Raw genomic sequence first — 16,552 nt, 5'->3', positions numbered from 1 at the left:
GGGTTTTTTTTTTTTTATGATTTCCTTTGCTGTGCAGAAGCTTTTGGGTTTGATGTAGTCCCATTTAATTTTGCTTTTGTTTCCTTTGCCTGAGGAGACATATCCAAAAAGATATTGCTAAGACCAATGTTAAAGAACATACGTTTTTTTCTAGGTGTTTTATGTTTCAGGTCTTACATTCAAGTCTAATCCATTTTGAGTTGATTTTTGTTTGTGGTATAATATAGTGGCCTAGTTTCAGTTTTTTGCATGTGGCTGTCTAGTTTTCCCAGCACCATTTATATGAAGAGACTGTCATTTCTCTGTTGCATGTTCTTTGTTGTATAATAAGTTGTTCATGTATGTATGGATTTGTTTCTGGGCTCCCAGCTTCCTTCCAATGATCTGTATGTCTGTTTTCCTACCAATACCACAGTGTTCAATTACTATAGCTTTGCAGTATAATTTTAGATTGGGGACCGGGATACCCCCAGCTTTGTTCTTTGTTTTTAGAATTTCTTTGGCCATCTGGGGTCTTTTGTGGTTCCATACAAACTTCAGAATTTTTTTTGTTCTGTTTGTGCGAAAAATGCCATTGGGCTTGCATTTAACCTGTAAATTCCTCTAGGTAACGGCTTTTTCAACACTGCAATTCTTCCAGTCCATGAGCATGGAGTATCTTTCCTTGTCTCTGTGTCTTCAGCTTCTTTCGAAAGGGTCTTCCAGTTTTCGATGTCTAGATCTTGTACTGCCTTTGTTAATCTTATTCTGAGGTATTTTATTCTTTGTGTTGCAATGGTAAATGGTAAGTGGGCTTGTTTTTCTTAATTCTACTAGTTGTTTAGGAAAATTTAAATTAAAATCACAGTGAGATATCTCATGCCCATTAGAATGGGTTATTTTCAAAGAGGTGGGAAGTAAGTGTTAGAGGTGTGGAGAAAAGGAGCTCTTTATGCATTATTGTTGTATGTAAATTGGTGTAGTCACTATGGAAAACAATATGGAGAATTCTCAAAAAATTAAGAATAAACCACCATATGATCCAGCTATTCCATTTCTGGCTACTTATCTGAAGAATATGCAAACACTAATTCAGAAAGATATATGCACTCCTATGTTCATTGCAGAATTATTTATAAAGCCAGGATATGGTGAATAAATGGATAAAAAAGATATGGGTGTGTGTGTGTGTGTGTGTGTGTAGACAATGGAACTCAGCTATAAAAAAATGAAATCTTGCCATTTGTGACAACACAGATGGACCTTGAAGGTGTTACACTAAGTAAAATAAGTCAGGGAAATACAGATACAATATAAATTCACTCCTATGTGGAATATTTAAGTTAAAAAAATTTTTTTAAATAAATGAACAAACCAAAATGAAAACAAAGAACACAGTAGTGGTTACCAGTGAGGACGGTGAAATGGATAAAGGGGGTCATCTGTATGGTGACAGATGGAAAGTAAACTTTTGATGATGAGCACACTGCCCTGTGTACTGAAGTTGAAATATAATCGTGTGCGTGTGAAACATGAATAAATACGTAAGGAGTCGGGAAGGAAAGAAAGAGAAAACACTTTTGGACATGTACTCACTATCAAGAAGGGAAACAATTGTTAGGAAACAGTTGTTTGAAACAACAGTGTTAGGTAGCCATTACAAATAGTATTTTCAAAGAATTTTTTATGACATGGGGAAGTATGCACAATAGGATATAGTACTAAACATACAGTATGGTCTCAACCCTGGTTTAGAAAATTATATACAGAAAAATTACCAGAACAAAATGTACTATAAATGTAAATGTGGTTATCTCTAAAGAACTGAATATTAAACAATTTTATTGCCTTTTTATAGTAATATGTATTCTAAATTTTCTGTAGTAAGTTTTTTTTTAGCTTGTAATAATAAGATGTTTTCTTTTGTATTGTGGATTTAAGAAATGCTTTAGGAACTGCTCTACTGAAGTCTCCATTCCATACAGTTAATGCAGACTGTATTACTAACCTCAGATACAGGAACATTCCCATGGAGAGCCAGTATAACAGTAAGTCAGAGAACTGGCTCTGGAGCTGGGCTTCCTGGGTGCAAAACCTAGCTCTGCTCCTCACTTACTGTGTGATCCTTGGCGCATTGCTCACCCTCTCTGTGTCCACTGGTGCTCCCATCTATAAAAATAGGATCAATAATGTGCCATCATGAAGGTTGTTGTGAGGAACAGATTTTAGTAAGTGTGTAGAGCATAGTAAGTATTCAGTCAACTGTTACTTTTGCATTGGATTTAAAAGCTATTGCTATTTTTATACCTTATAGTTGTTTATTTTAAAGCTGGCAACCCACTCCAGTGTTCTTGCCTGGAGAATCCCAGGGACGGGGGAGCCTGGTGGGCTGCCGTCTATGGGGTCGCACAGAGTTGGACAGGACTGAAGCGACTTAGCAGCAGCAGCAACATATTTTTTAATATAAACTCTCTCTTTACTATAGCAGAAGCATTCCCCTTTTTGCATTTTGTTGTTGACTTAATTCACTGAACTCTTGACAGCACCTCTAGCTGCATTAGACACAGACTAAATCCTTAGTCATTTGGCAAGTTTAGGATTTTAGGACCTAGTTAGATCATGTAACAGCATCAATTATGTGTCCAAGCTTCTGCTAAGCCGTGGAGAAATCCTTAGAAGGGTGATATATTTTTCCTGCTCTAAGTCAGCCAGCATTTTTTAGTGTCTCCTGTATTCTGTGAAAGGACTTCCCTGGTGGCTCAGACAGTAAAGCGTCTGTCTACAATGCGGGAGACCCGGGTTCGATCCCTGGGTTGGGAAGATCCTCTGGAGAAGGAAATGGCAATCCACTCCAGTACTATTGCCTGGAAAATCCCATGGACAGAGGAGCCTGGTAGGCTACAGTCCATGGGGTCGCAAAGAGTTGGACACAACTGAGTGACTTCATTTACACTTTACACTTTATATTCTGTAAATACAGAAGTGAGAAAGGCCCCTGCTTCAAGGAGATCACAGTAGATACCCAACAATTACATGCATTATAAGAAATGCACCATTTGAAATAGACACAGTCTTATAATGTGTATTTTGGGGGCAACAATGATTTAGGATGGGCTAAACATGACAAGCTTTCCTATGAAAGAGCTCTGAAGTATACTGAAGCACATAGAAGTTTAAGTGGGAAGGCTAAGATGAGAAGCAGCGGTAGCAGTAAGCACGAAAGCATACAGGTAAAAGACGCATTATACTATGAAAATTTAGGTAACTTGGCAAAGCATGGGATTGGGGATTGCTAGATAGGAGAAAAAATTTGAGATTCTAAGAGATGAGCTGAAAGAGATTGGCAGGGGAGAGGTCTCATTTATATCTTGAAATCAGTGAGAAGATGGTAACAAATTTGCCTTTTTAAAAGTTTTCAGTAAAAATGTATGGAAGATGGATCCAAAAAGGTGTGGGGTTACTTAAGGAGAGAAGGCTGTTGCTGTAATTCCGAAGGCAAGAGGGACTGGATCAGTACACAGAGGTAAGGAAGATAGCAAAGAGGGCAGACAGTAGCAAGCTGGACAGCAAATGACCTTTAGCTGTGTGTGGTAAAAGCAAGGGAGAAATCCAGACCCAACTCCCAGATTTCTGATTTGAGGAGTCAGTGGGGTAACTGACTGAGCAGGGGACCCCAAAGGGAAAACAGGTGTGATAATGGGGTCAGGTGTAGACATACTAAATTCAAGACTGCTTTGGGTGACTCATCTGGAGTTGCCTGGTAAGAAAACATGGATCTGGAGTCTCAGCAGCATAACCTAGGGGAAAAGAAAACAGAAATTTGGTCATTGAAGCTGTGAGCTGAGTCAGCTGTGAGCTGACTCTCCCAGGGAGAGTCTGCAGAAAGAGCAAGAGTAGAGGGCCAAGGACAGAACCCTGGGGTTATAGCATTCGCAAGTCCTCAGAGAGAAGAGAGGAAGACAGCAGGAGGAGGAAGGTTCAAGATGTAGGGTATGATCAGCAGGGTCAAAGGGCGCCCTAGGGTGATTGATAATCCAGCCCGGAAGTCACTGCATCTACAGGTGAAGAAATGAGGTGGAAGAACTGCCCATGACTGTACTTGACCAGTTACCTAAGGAGGTTAGAGACAGTTCCCAGGAAGTTGAGAGTGGAATTGACTTGAAGCTAGAGAAAGGCAATGGGGCTTCACCAAGCCTGCAATATGGGTAGAATTGAAGCCAGGCGAGGACATTTCAGCTGTGGTGATGAGACTTTTCAGTCCATCCTCGTGGCTGAAAATAACTGAAGGTGGATTTATGTATTGATAGTGGTCGGCAGTGTCATCACTGAATAATGAAGACAGCATTTGGTTCTCTTTTAGTTATAACACCTGCTGGTTAAACAGTATCATATAAAACTGGGTGCAGTACTGACCTGATATCTTGTACAAAGTTAAGGAAGTTGCGACAGGAGTGCACTATGGCTTCTGCAGAGCAGATTCATTCAAGGAGAGTCTAACTTTGAGGGCATCACGAGGGTCAGTTTGATGGGAAAAAAACTATCCAGTATGGTTATATGCCCTCTTAAATTTTTGGTGCCTAGTGTAATTCGCTCAATTGTGTCCAACTCTTTGCGACCCCATGGACTGTAGCCTGTCAGGCTCCTATCTATGTCCATGGAATTCTCCAGGCCAGAATACTGGAATGGGTTGCCATTCCCTTCTCCAGGGGATTTACTCAGGCCAGGGATTGAACCTGGTTCTCCTGAATTACAAGCAGATTCTTTACCATCTGAGCCACCAGGGAAGCCCCCTACCAAATTTTTGGTAGCTAATTCTAAAAGTCCCTTTGGTTTAATGTAGCTGTTCCTGGCTATGCCCCACCCCATCTTTTCTCTAGCTTCTGGTTGCTGAGCTGTGGGCATGCAGAAGGAAGAAGGAAGGGAAGGAGACTTTCTTGTGCCCCCTTCCCCACCCCTCTGCACCTTCAGTTCTTTTTCCATCTTCTCATTCCATCTCTTTGGCCTGTTCTTGCTAGGGAGCACTTGGCTTGCAATGCAGCTCAGGTGATAACTCTTCATTTACCAAAAAGAATAACTTTATGGCAGAAACAGTCAGGTGTTACCTTGGGAAATAACTTGTCACAACCTATCTATGCTGGTCTGTTCACAACTCGGTCACAGTGATGGTTTTCTGTGACTGATGCCATACCTGCAAAGAGGAAGGTACAGAATAAGGAAAAGTCATTGGGAAACCAGGTTCTAGGGCTCGTTATGTCACTTCCCTGGTGATTTGATCTCATGGAAGTCACTGAACCTCACCTAGCCTCAGCCTTCTCAGTAAAATTTTTGTGACAATCAAATGAGATAATATTCGTAAAGATGTGTTCTGATTGCAAAATACTATTCAGCTATTAAGCAGTGGTGAAAGTGTTAGTCACTCAGTTCTGTCTGACTCTCTCTGACCCCATGGACTATAGCCCGCCAGGCTTCTCTGTCCGTGGAGTTCTCCAGACAAGAATAATGGAGTGGGTTGCCATTGCCTTCTCCAGGGGATCTTCTGACCCAGGAATCGAACCCAGGTCTCACGCAGTTGCAGGCATTACCATCTGAGCCACCAGGAAAGCCCAGGGCTATAATCATAACCATGATATGAAAGCAAAGGGAAACCAGATTTCTCCTCTTAAATCTGTTCTGAGGACCTCAGCCTTCCATTCCAACCCAGTATTTAATCAGTTGCTCCAGAGCCACATCTCTTCTGTTCCCTACTAATCTGTGCTGATGTATCTTGGCTCCTGTGGTGGGTGATGCATCTGAGTAGCAGTAAGTTAACTCCATTCTCCTCCCCTTAGTGCATGGTGGAAGCCCTTGAAATCCACCCCTAAAGAAGAAAAATGGAAAACAATTTACAAAGTGCTTCCTATGGGTCAGGCACTTTCTTTGCCTGAGATCCTTTTCCACAAACCCAGGCCATTCCCACAGAGGAGAAATTAGGAAGCCTTTGCAGTTGAGACCCATGGAAATTACATTTCTATTAAAAGCTGTCTGTGGCTCAATGTATCCATTCCAGATACAAAGTTAAATGATGTAATAAACTTATTCAAAGACATAAAGCTATTACATAAAATGCCATTTAAATATCTTCTACTCGGTGTTAACAAAATACAGCTATAAATCTCCTTTGGTTGTAATTTTGCAAGTTGCTAGGTCTCAGAGGGTTACGCATCTGCTGGTTCTTCACTGCTGAATTCTCTTTTCTAGTCCTGGTACGTGGGATGTCAGGGATGCATAACCATCTGAAATGTGATGATGTTTTCAACTTTCTCGGTGTCATCGCTCATGAGTCTGGGAGTGCTGAGTCCCTTCTAGGGCAGGTTGCCCTCAGTTTTCTACCTGCAGGGTCTGCGCAGGGCTGAGGGCCCCGTATTTCATATACTTGAGATTAGAGGCAAAGAGGACCGACCAACCAACTAGGCCATGGCTCGGGATTCAAGGTTAGGAACTGACATACCTCCTGTGAACTCTGATCCACAGCTTCTTGCATGGGGGCATACATTTTAGGGAGGAAGGGGTAGAACAGAAGGGAAGAGTTGAAAGGAACACAGAGCATCGTATCTAGGGACATTCAGGATCCCCAGTTTTCCTGTGGTGATTGATTCACTTAAACCCAGCTCAAGAGGAAATGCTCATATGATCTAGATATGTCTCACTGAACTTGCCTCATTCTCTGAACTTGTTAGAATTTCCATCAGTTCCTAAATCCAGATGGACCCCATCCTTCTGAGCCCCACCAGACAGAATAGAATGGAAATGAGTGCTATCAGCATCAGCGTGCAGAGAAGCCTTCAGCACTTGCCCAGGTCCTGCAGGCAGTGGGTATTCTTCCTCCAAGTGCATCGGTCAGTCCGAGTCAGAAGGAAAGCCGACTGGTTTCATAGACCCTCCAAGCCTTTCCAGAGTCTGACCCACCTTGCTTGCTTCCCAGGTGCCACTAGTGGTAAAGAACCCGCCTGCCAATGCAGGAGACGGAAGAGACTCGGGTTCGATGCCTGGGTCGGGAAGATCCCCTGGAGGAGGGCGTGGCCACCCACTCCAGCGTTCTTGCCTGGAGAGTCCCATGGACCGAGGAGCCTGGCAGGCTACACACGGGGTTGCAAAGAGTTGGACACAACTGAAGTCACTTAGCAGCACCCGTGGAGGGGATACTGTCATTGCAGGTCAGCCAAGTTAGTTTCTGATGCTTTTGCTGTCCTCTTTCAGGAAACAGCATCCTCCATTCAGCGGCTGACAGCGTGACCAGCGCAGTACAGAAAGCGAGCCAGGCCTTGAATGAGCGCGGGGAGCGGTTAGGCCGTGCAGAAGAGAAGACAGAGGACTTGAAGAACAGCGCCCAGCAGTTTGCGGAAACTGCACACAAGGTGGGTCTCTCCGCACAGCGGAGCACTCAGCTCTGGGCGGTCAGGGAGCTTCGGGGCCCAGAACTTTCTATCAATATGTTTGCCATGCTGCTGCTACTGCTGCTAAGTCACATCAGTCGTGTCCAACTCTGTGCGACCCCATAGACGGCAGCCCACCAGGCTCCTATGTCCCTGGGATTCTCGAGGCGAGAATACTGGAGTGGGTTGCCATTTCCTTCTCCAATGGTTGCCATGATGAGGTACAAAACTGAGCCTTTTTTCTTTTTTCGTCCCTGTGTACAATTCCGTTCTGCTACTTCATAAGTTGTGTGTGCGGTGGAAGAGTTCTTTTGCTTATTTGGTTATCTCCTTTCTCCTGGCTTCATCCCTGACTCTGACCCCATATCTTTGGGAACGGTGGACCATCTTTAGGTCCTACCCAGAAGTTTAAGGCTCTAGTTTCAGGGAACAGGATGTAGGTGGGGGTCTCAGAATATCCCTCCTCTGTTGGCCAGGGCTTGAAAGAGGACTGTGGGCTCTTGTGCTTACTTTTCCTTGCTGTTCCTTTCTGGTCACAAGCCTAGCATCCTGTGTTCTTATCTCTCTATCATATAAAAAGCAAACTCTAGTCCCAGGGCACCTCAGGGCTGGTGTCCCCTGCAGAGAGGCCTTGGACCTCTAAGGCTGACTGATACAGAGCTGCCTGCAAAATTTCCACCGGCCTCTGAGTGCAGAGAATGGCCTTTCACACATACCTCAGGTATACACATTCACACACGCACTAAAAACGATGCGCCTTTCAGAAAGGGAAGTTGTTATTGGCAGCCAGCTATCTAAGGCAGTCACAAACGACGGGAAAGAGAGGCCCTGCTGGTCAGGTGATAAAGAGGATTTATTACTGTTCTTGTGCTTTGGATCAAAGGGCAGTTCTTTTCTGGCTGGTGATTTGAATTGGGGTTTCCAGAAACGTCTGCTGATAATGGTTAGCGTGTCAGAGACATGATCTGGCCTTTCAAGATAGGCTTTTCAGGTGACCTTTAGGAGAAGAAAAAAATGAATTTGCTTCAAAGGAAAAGCCCACTTTTGCTGAGAAAACAGAAATGGACAACCTGAAAGTAACAGGAACCATCTCCCCAGCTGAGCTGGGCTGGCCCCTTCCCAAAGCTTAAGCGCAGGCCCCACCGTGGATCCAGATCCGTGTGGCTGCATCTTGCCTTCCCTTGCACCCCCTTTGCACAGACCTGTCTTGTGGTTTCACGACAGCGTCTTACTGTACTGCACCCCTGCTGGGGGCCAGAGCCTGGTTTGCCACGGCTGTCACAGAGGGAACGAGCTCAGAATTATGGTTCCCTTCACCCCTTCTGCAGCCTTCATAATAGAGAAATAATGATGGAGTGGAGAAGCTAGAATTTCCGCCCCCAACCGCATTTATAGCAACAGCAACTATAGTGATTTAAGGGAGGGAAGGGCAGTGAAAGTCCGGGGAAACACGTAAACAGTGTTGATTTCAAGGCTAAAGGGAAGTATTTTTTAATTGTCTTCAACTGTGGGAAGGGGGTGATATTGTAGCACTTCTCTCTTGTGTCTTGTCCTACAGAAAAGAACACTCAGTAGTGCACTGATACCATTCTGCTAAAACAAGAGTTAAGGTTACTGATTAGACAATGAACCAGGTTACCAAGGAAGTCTGTGAAATCGCTCTTCCTGATGCAGAGTAGACAATACCTGGAGGTCATCCATGTCAGTACCCACCTCAGAGAAGGTCGTGCAGACCTAGCGTTGGATAACCTAAGCAGATGGCCAGAATTCTTGGCCCTACTCACCGGGTTTCCCTGATGATACTGTGGCCAAGTGTGCTAGGTGGTTGGGAAGGCAGTATGGTATGTAGTTAACATCTGCTGTTTGATTTACCACCTCAGTGACCTTGGGCAGGGGCTCAATTTCTCTAAGCCTGTGTTTCCTCATCAGTAAGGCCTTCTACCTAAAAATAGTGCCTTTCTCCTGAAGTGTTGAGAGAATTGAATGCATTCAAACCTATAAATCGGTTAGCACAGTACCTGGTGCATGTAAATCTTAACTGATATTAATTATAATTGTTTCCATAAGAAATGGTTTCTGCTGAGCCTGCTCTAATCCATTGTTGCATGATGAACACTGGCGGCGGGGTTGGAGAAATGTGACTGAGGACCCCAGCACAGGGATGGGGAGGGACTGGTGGTGAAGATCTGTGCCCTCCAGTGTGGGGTGGGAGGGCCTCCTGCTGAATGCAATGCCAACACTTTCTAAATACAAAGCAGCCCTTAAGAAGGGGACCTGTCAGAACAGAAACTGATTAGGCCACCAAAGGCACAGGGGTCTCTGGCTTTGACCACTGGGAGGATTGGTGCCAGCTAGTTACCTACTTCCATGGAGAAGAGGCAGGAGGGGGGCAGTCCCCACTTACTTTGGTTTCCCCTTCTGTGAGTGGCATAAGGGTGGGGGCACCGCTAGTGTCTGTTAGTGTGCTTGAGGGAGTGTGAGAGACACTATGATAACCAGACTTGCAGTTTTCTAAAACTGGGGATGTGCGCTGATGAATCACCGGCATTGGCAGTATTCCTAACGAGGAGGTTGACCTCTTTAGATAAGGTGTGGCTATTTTCCCAGGGACTAGCACTCCTGATTTGTCCCATGGCGTAGGCTGACCATGAAGATGTCATTTTGCTGGCCGAGCCTCTGCCGGGCCTGCTGCTGAAGAGAGTTCAGGAGTGGAACCCAGGCCTTCCACACCCCAAACGTGGCTGTGTTGACTCAGAAAGTATAGGCCGTGTTTAGCAGTCAGGACACAGCGCTCATGTCAGAGCCCTGACAAGAAGGGCAGTTCTGGGTGAGCATTGCTCTGGGCTCCCTGGTTGAACAAGGACACGCCACCTCGGCTGGAGAGGAGGGCACGCTTTCCGGGTGGATTGCAACAGAAGAGCATTTCTGGCTTTTTCAGCTTACCCAGGTACATTAGAGAGTGGATCACTTTTGCAGGACCCTGCCATCAAGATATGTGGGTGTTTGTCTCCTGTAGGGATGATGGAAATGCTTCTGCACCCCTCTCTTCCCCCAGCTCTGTTCAGCCTGGCTTGGGGAAGCGTGGTTCCTTCCTGAGCTATGAGCTTGGCACAGCCTCAGACCTTAGGAAAGTCCATTTCAGCCACAAAGCAGGCCTGGTCACTCTCCACGACTTCAAAAAGCACAGCGGTGCAGTGTGTGCTGTGCTTTGATGCCTGCCTCGGCTGGTGAGTCAGCAGGCGAGAGCGATACCCACACCTAGGCATCCTCAGATGACATTTCCTGCAGGAAAGAACAGTGATCTGCCCTGTTCTGCACAAGCCCACATTTGTGGGGGAGCGAGTGGTAAGTGGCATTTCCCTCCCTGGCAGGGAATGACTGCCTCTGTCCCTACTCCAGTCATCTGCTCCCTGTGCATCTGAGCCAGAAGGGACCTCAAGAGTCCAGGCCTCTTAAAGAATCCCCCTGTATGGGCTTCCCTGGTGGCTCAGATGGTAAAGAATCTGCCTGCAATACAGGACATCTGGGTTCAATCCCCAGGAGAAGGAAATGGCTACCCATTCCAGTATTCTTGCCTAGAGAATCCCATGGACAGAGGAGCCTGGTGGGCTACAGTTCATGGGATTGCAAAGAGTCGGACATCACTGAGGGACTAACACTTTGACTTTCTTTATGAGTAAGAATATTTTCTATTATTATTACTGTTATCATTATTATTTAGATGGAGTCATTTACACAGCTTGGAAAGAGAAAGCTTTCCATGAGATAAGAAAACAGAATATAGCAAAAGGAAATTTTTAACTTACCCTCTACATTAATTCATAAGCATTTGAGTTGGAGATATTTATAGACACAGGCTTCCCTTGTGGCTCAGCTGGTAAAGGGTTCTCCTGAAATGCGGGAGACCTGGGTTCGATCCCCGGGTTGGAAAGATCCCCTGGAGAAGGGAAAGGCTACCCACTCCAGTATTCTGGCCTGGAGAATTCCATGGACTGTATAGTTCATGGGGTCGCAAAGAGTTGAACACGACTGAGCAACTTCACTTTTCACTTTCATAGACACGAGGGAAACTGAGGGACAGAGCGCTTGTGATTTTAGAGGTAAAGGTCATAAACACATCTGTGCTTATGGAAAGCACCTGCCTTGCATATTCTAAAGTTTCTAACTCCCAGGAAATTAAAGAAAAAAACCAAAATGAGGTAGAATGGAAATAATGCCACTTTATGCAGAAATACCTCAAATAGCAAAACGTGGAAACCAGCTGTATTTCTGTGAAACTGAGCTGGCACGCCCCACCCGGCTGGGGCTCCCCTTAGCGCCAACCCCAGCTGCATGAGAGAGGTAACCGGGCTGGTGTGAGTAGCAGCACGCTCACTGCTGAGGATAAATGACTGCGTAAATTGGCACAAGCCCAGTAGCTGAAGGTTAATAGCTCAGTGAACAACAAGACAGCAGCTCTGATCAAATATTTATGGTTGGTATTCATTATGCACAACACTTAACAGCTCTGTGTTGATTTGAATGATTCGCATTGCTAAATAATGTATTAAAACTAGAGACAGAGCAAGAAGTGGAGGCCTTACAGTGGAGGGGCTCAGAAGGTGTCTGGGGAGTGGGACGGATCAGAGGAAGGGTCCTGGATCTGCCATTGCTACCCACCGTATTTCCTGGACTATCAGCTCGTGGAGGTCAGGAGTTAGGAGACACTGCCATCTTCTTGGCAAAAACCCACAGCACTTAGCACAGCAGTGGTGTCCGACTCTTTGAGATCCCGTGGACTGTAGCTCGCCAGGCTCCTCTGTCCATGGGATACTCCAGGCAAGAATACTGCAGTGAGTTGCCATTCCCTTCTCCAGGGGATCGTTCCGATCCAGGGATCGAATGTGGGTCTCCCACATTGCTGGCAGATACTTTACCATCTGAGCCACCAGGAAAGCCCCCAGGTAGAGATTAATTTAACAATGTAACTACCTCCAATCCAGCTCCAACCCCAGGGATTAATCCCTAATATCGAACTCTATAGACCCCCAAGGAATCACAATTCAGCTTCCACCCTGCCCCCTGCTTCACGTCAGTGTACCGGCTCCTTGGAAAGGATCTGGCTAAGGAAAGCAATGTCAGATTTAATTTTCTGTTTTGTACCTGCATACGTTTCCTTAAATACATCATCATGGGCTCCAGCTGGGCTTGGGAAACTATTTAGTGATACAGTGGTATTTGGTGTTTCCATTTTTAAAGATCTAACATTTCAATGAACCACATTTTTCAAATACCAGAGGGAGCAGCAAGTCAAGGTTTGAATTTGATCTATTGTTCAGTCCTGGTTGGTTACGCAGTCTTAATTGTCAAGTGCCTCGAACCTGGCTGAATGTCCAGGATATTACATGGATTATTGCAGATTGCTTCTCTACAGTTGGTGATTTGTCAGTAAATACTTGAAACTGAAGAGTGGTCTTCCTGGATAACTAGTAACCTGGAAGCCCAGACGCCTTTGTTGCTTTGCTAGGGTGGGGCACTCATTCTGCCTATACTTTGCCTCTTCCGTTTGCTCCTTCAGTGGCAGGAAGGAATGCCACAGAGCACCACCCTCCCTGGACACCTGCCCCAGCAAGCGTGCTGTAAGGAGTGAAGCTGCAGTGCTCGGTGGACTGTGTCGGGAGTGTTGCACGTTTCCTTGGCACCACTGCGAACAGGAGTGGTGATCTGCCGCAGCAAATAAAATATTGGTGCTGCTGCTCAGCGTGGATTTGGGAAAGAAGCAACCAGTGCACTCTCCCCACTGCTGATAACATCTCACATTTGTCCCTTTCTCTCCTTAGCTTGCCATGAAGCACAAATGTTGAGAAACTGCCTCTCCCAGAGACCTCTTAAGAGAAACTGAAGTTTGTTCAGCAGTTTTTACAAGAAACTCCGGACCTCCGCTTGCTTCTCCAGCCCCCAACCCCCACCAAATTATAGACATTTAGATTGTTTTTCCTTTTCAGATGTTAATATGAGAGAAAAGATGGTGTGTTTATATTAATACATTTCCCTGATAATCTTGCTAAGAAATGCTGCATAGTATCAGCTTCATTTTTTTTCTGACTGTGTGTATGCGTGTGTTCGTAAGTGTGTTTTTTTTAAGGGTTTTTTTTTTTTTGGTAGTTTGAATATGAAATTTGGACCAAATGATATATTGAGCTAGGTCTAAACCGTATTTTTTTTTCCTGATATTAAGCAAGAAGACATTTTAATGTGATATCAGATGTTATTGTTCCTGGTTGGAAGTAAAAGTCAAGCAGGTTGGTTTCACTCAGGCTCTTAGCTACTCTTAATTTGAAGCCTAAGATTCTATATCCTGAGACATAAATCTGTATTATGGAAAACAATTGGATTTATCAGGAGAAACAGCAGTCTTTGATTTTTGCTTTTTGTGTGGTAATTTTCAGCATGAGCCATCACCAGCATTCAAAAAAACAAATAAGAATCACAGATAGAAATCTACTTTCTGAGCTACAGTTTAAATTCTCCCACTACTTATTTCCAGGCTGATTATTTAGAATTACCGTATGAATGATAAAAATTTGAGATTAAAGACCTAAGTAAAAGCCTATTTAAAAAGTAATATGAATTCATGAACATTTCTTTGTCATTGTCCCCAATTATGGTAGCTGGTTTTGAAAAGAGCTTGGATTTTTATCAAGAATTGATTTGTCCAGATAAAGTTCTGTGTAAACGATACTGTGAAAAGATAATACATTTAAAGTCTTTTTTCTTTTCACAAAGACATACCTGTTTAGAGACGCCCTCATGATGTCCTTAGGAAATGGCCTTCAGTTCTCAATATCTGATTTTTGGAGGTTTTGATGTTGTTACTACTATTTGTTTAATGTAATTTGAAAGTGCGGGCTTCTTGACAAATTGCATTTCATGGCAATTACAACTTGCCTCATCTGACATAGAACAGCATAGTCCTGAAGCCTTTACATTGTAGTCAGAATGAATGAAATTGGTTCATTACAGCTCCTGATTTTGTATCACTCAACATGGACCCAGATTTTCAGTCTGAGAGTTCAGTTTTTTAGAGGGTTAAAATGCTAAATATAAAAGCTGTGCTTTGTCTTCCTGAAACAAGGAAGCAAGCTGCACATCCCAGATACATTGTCAGCCTCCCGCTGTGTTGCATTGAATTTTAAGCTGCCTGGATTATCAGGACCCTTTCGATTCCTTCCTACCTATTGAGCCGACTGAGGCCATGTGTATTGTAGCTTCTACATGGCAGCACAGGATGACTTTGGGATTATTTATGCTGATTTAAATAGCTTAAATTCTCCTGCTAAAGCTTTCCCAGGGAGATAGAAAATCAGGCTATTGGTGGGGGAAATGATCTTCGTCAGTATGTGTCAAAAGGGAGATGAGATTTACCAGAGAAGAATTTCTGAATCCTCTTAGGGAGATGATCCAGTTCAAGGAAACTCTGTAGAATTTATAGGGTAAACGATATAAGTATACTATAATATTTTGTACTTTTCTTTTGATGTCTTCAAACTTAAAAGAAGCAAGGAACTTATTAGCTGGTGAGTACTATTAGAAGCATTTATAATTTCTAAGAAAAGCTGAAAATATCACACCAAATAAGTTTTCTTTGCAGACCTCCATTTAGTAAAAGCATGCATGGGCACACATATACATCTTCCCAAATTGAATCCTAGCTTCAGAGATAGATAGTTGATATAAATAATTAGAAGAGTAAATCTCAAACCCCTGACAATCAGCCAAACGCAAAAATTAAATGTGTTGCCAAGTATTTTTTGTGAAGCTGCTTCTAAAGTAGCAGAGGGTGAGGTCATCAGCATACTGTGAAATGTGAGATTTTTTTTTCCTCTCTGGTAAACCTGTGATAGTCATCCTTCATAAATATCACGAGTTCACATCTTCCCCTCTTTGCTCACTCTCTGTTTATCCTTTTAACTTCAGTCTTTTGGAAGACATCCCGATTGGAAGAAAGTCTATCTGCACCAGTACTAGCTTCCTCCATTGATTTGCCTCCAGGCTGTGGTCATGCCCTTGACCTCCCTGTGTCCAAGTCCTGCCTAGGCCTCCACCCGCAGAGAGGGCCAACAGCAGCCCCAGTCCCTTCTAGACCTCCTGACTTTGCAGAAAAGCAAGCCTTGTGAAGACACACGTGAGGTTCTTTGGTATCCTTTTGTAGAAGGTGCTTCAGTACAAAGTATTAATACAATCTAACCTAGAGGAAGTTGCTAAAATGACTCACATTATGTGGTACCAATTCATTTGGGACCAATTCAGTGGCTTGCTAAAAGACATTTAATTTCTTTGTTTCGTTTCTGCACCTCCCTATTGAGTTTTGGAAATACATTTCTGTGAAGGATTTCTTAGATTGTACTGACAACTCGTAAAAAAAAGAGTCTTCCCAGTGCTCTCACTTCTTCCTGGATGTAGCTGTAGTATTCTTCCCTAGTACTCTTAGATACCTATGTGCAGGAAGTAGTGATTCAGGTTAATGTTTCATATTAAAGAATGTATTTGTAAAATGTAACAAGAGCAGTAGTTAACTTTTTCTAAGCTCTGAAAAAAAAGATAAAGATTATGTGTTAGACTTAAAATTTCAGTGAAATCTGTCTTAATACTACTTTTGTGGCTAACAAAGGTTGTGCATTTATGTAAAAATACTTATACAGAATGCCCTCAATAAACAATATTAAAGATAGGTTTCGCTTTCAGTTTTTAGAATTGTAACACTGCTGCTGTCTGTTGTACAGTTACTAATTCTTCAGAAGTTCTCTAAGATGTCAAACTTAATTTTTGTTCCTTTCAGAGACAAGTAACACCTGCTCTGTGATTCATTATTACAGCAAACTCTAATTTTGTCATTAAATATTTTAACTCTGTGATGAAAGTTCGTTTCTCTTGGTTATTTGGGAAATCTCTAAAACTATCAGATAGGTAGACATCATCGCATTTTTGATGCTCATAGGAGAATCTTGCATGCCTCCAGGAGACTAAGAACTGGGATTAGCATGCAGATAACAGTTCCTCTGGTCATTCCAATGGGAGAACTTGAAATGTAAAAAAAGACTAAAGAGCTAACTAGCCCTAATTACGTAATAAGCTTCTATCCAGTAAGAGTTAAGGTCTTTTGTTTCTTCTCATGGGCAAGC

At 43.6% G+C, this 16,552-nt stretch overlaps 1 protein-coding gene across 3 annotated transcripts in view; it reads left to right on the top strand.

The window, feature by feature from the left end:
- Positions 1-16,290, top strand: part of STXBP6 (syntaxin binding protein 6) — a 270,357-nt gene extending 254,067 nt beyond the window's left edge. For all 3 annotated transcript variants that reach the window (XM_018066444.1, XM_018066445.1, XM_018066446.1), the window contains 2 exons: positions 7,216-7,373; positions 13,211-16,290. In XM_018066444.1, the coding sequence (XP_017921933.1) occupies positions 7,216-7,373; positions 13,211-13,234 (182 nt within the window). In that variant the 3' untranslated portion in view covers positions 13,235-16,290. The remainder of the gene's footprint in view (positions 1-7,215; positions 7,374-13,210) is intronic.

The sequence above is a fragment of the Capra hircus genome, chromosome 21 (assembly GCF_001704415.2).
Source record: "Capra hircus breed San Clemente chromosome 21, ASM170441v1, whole genome shotgun sequence".
Lineage (NCBI taxonomy): Eukaryota > Metazoa > Chordata > Mammalia > Artiodactyla > Bovidae > Capra > Capra hircus.
This window is presented reverse-complemented; position numbering and strand designations above follow the sequence as displayed.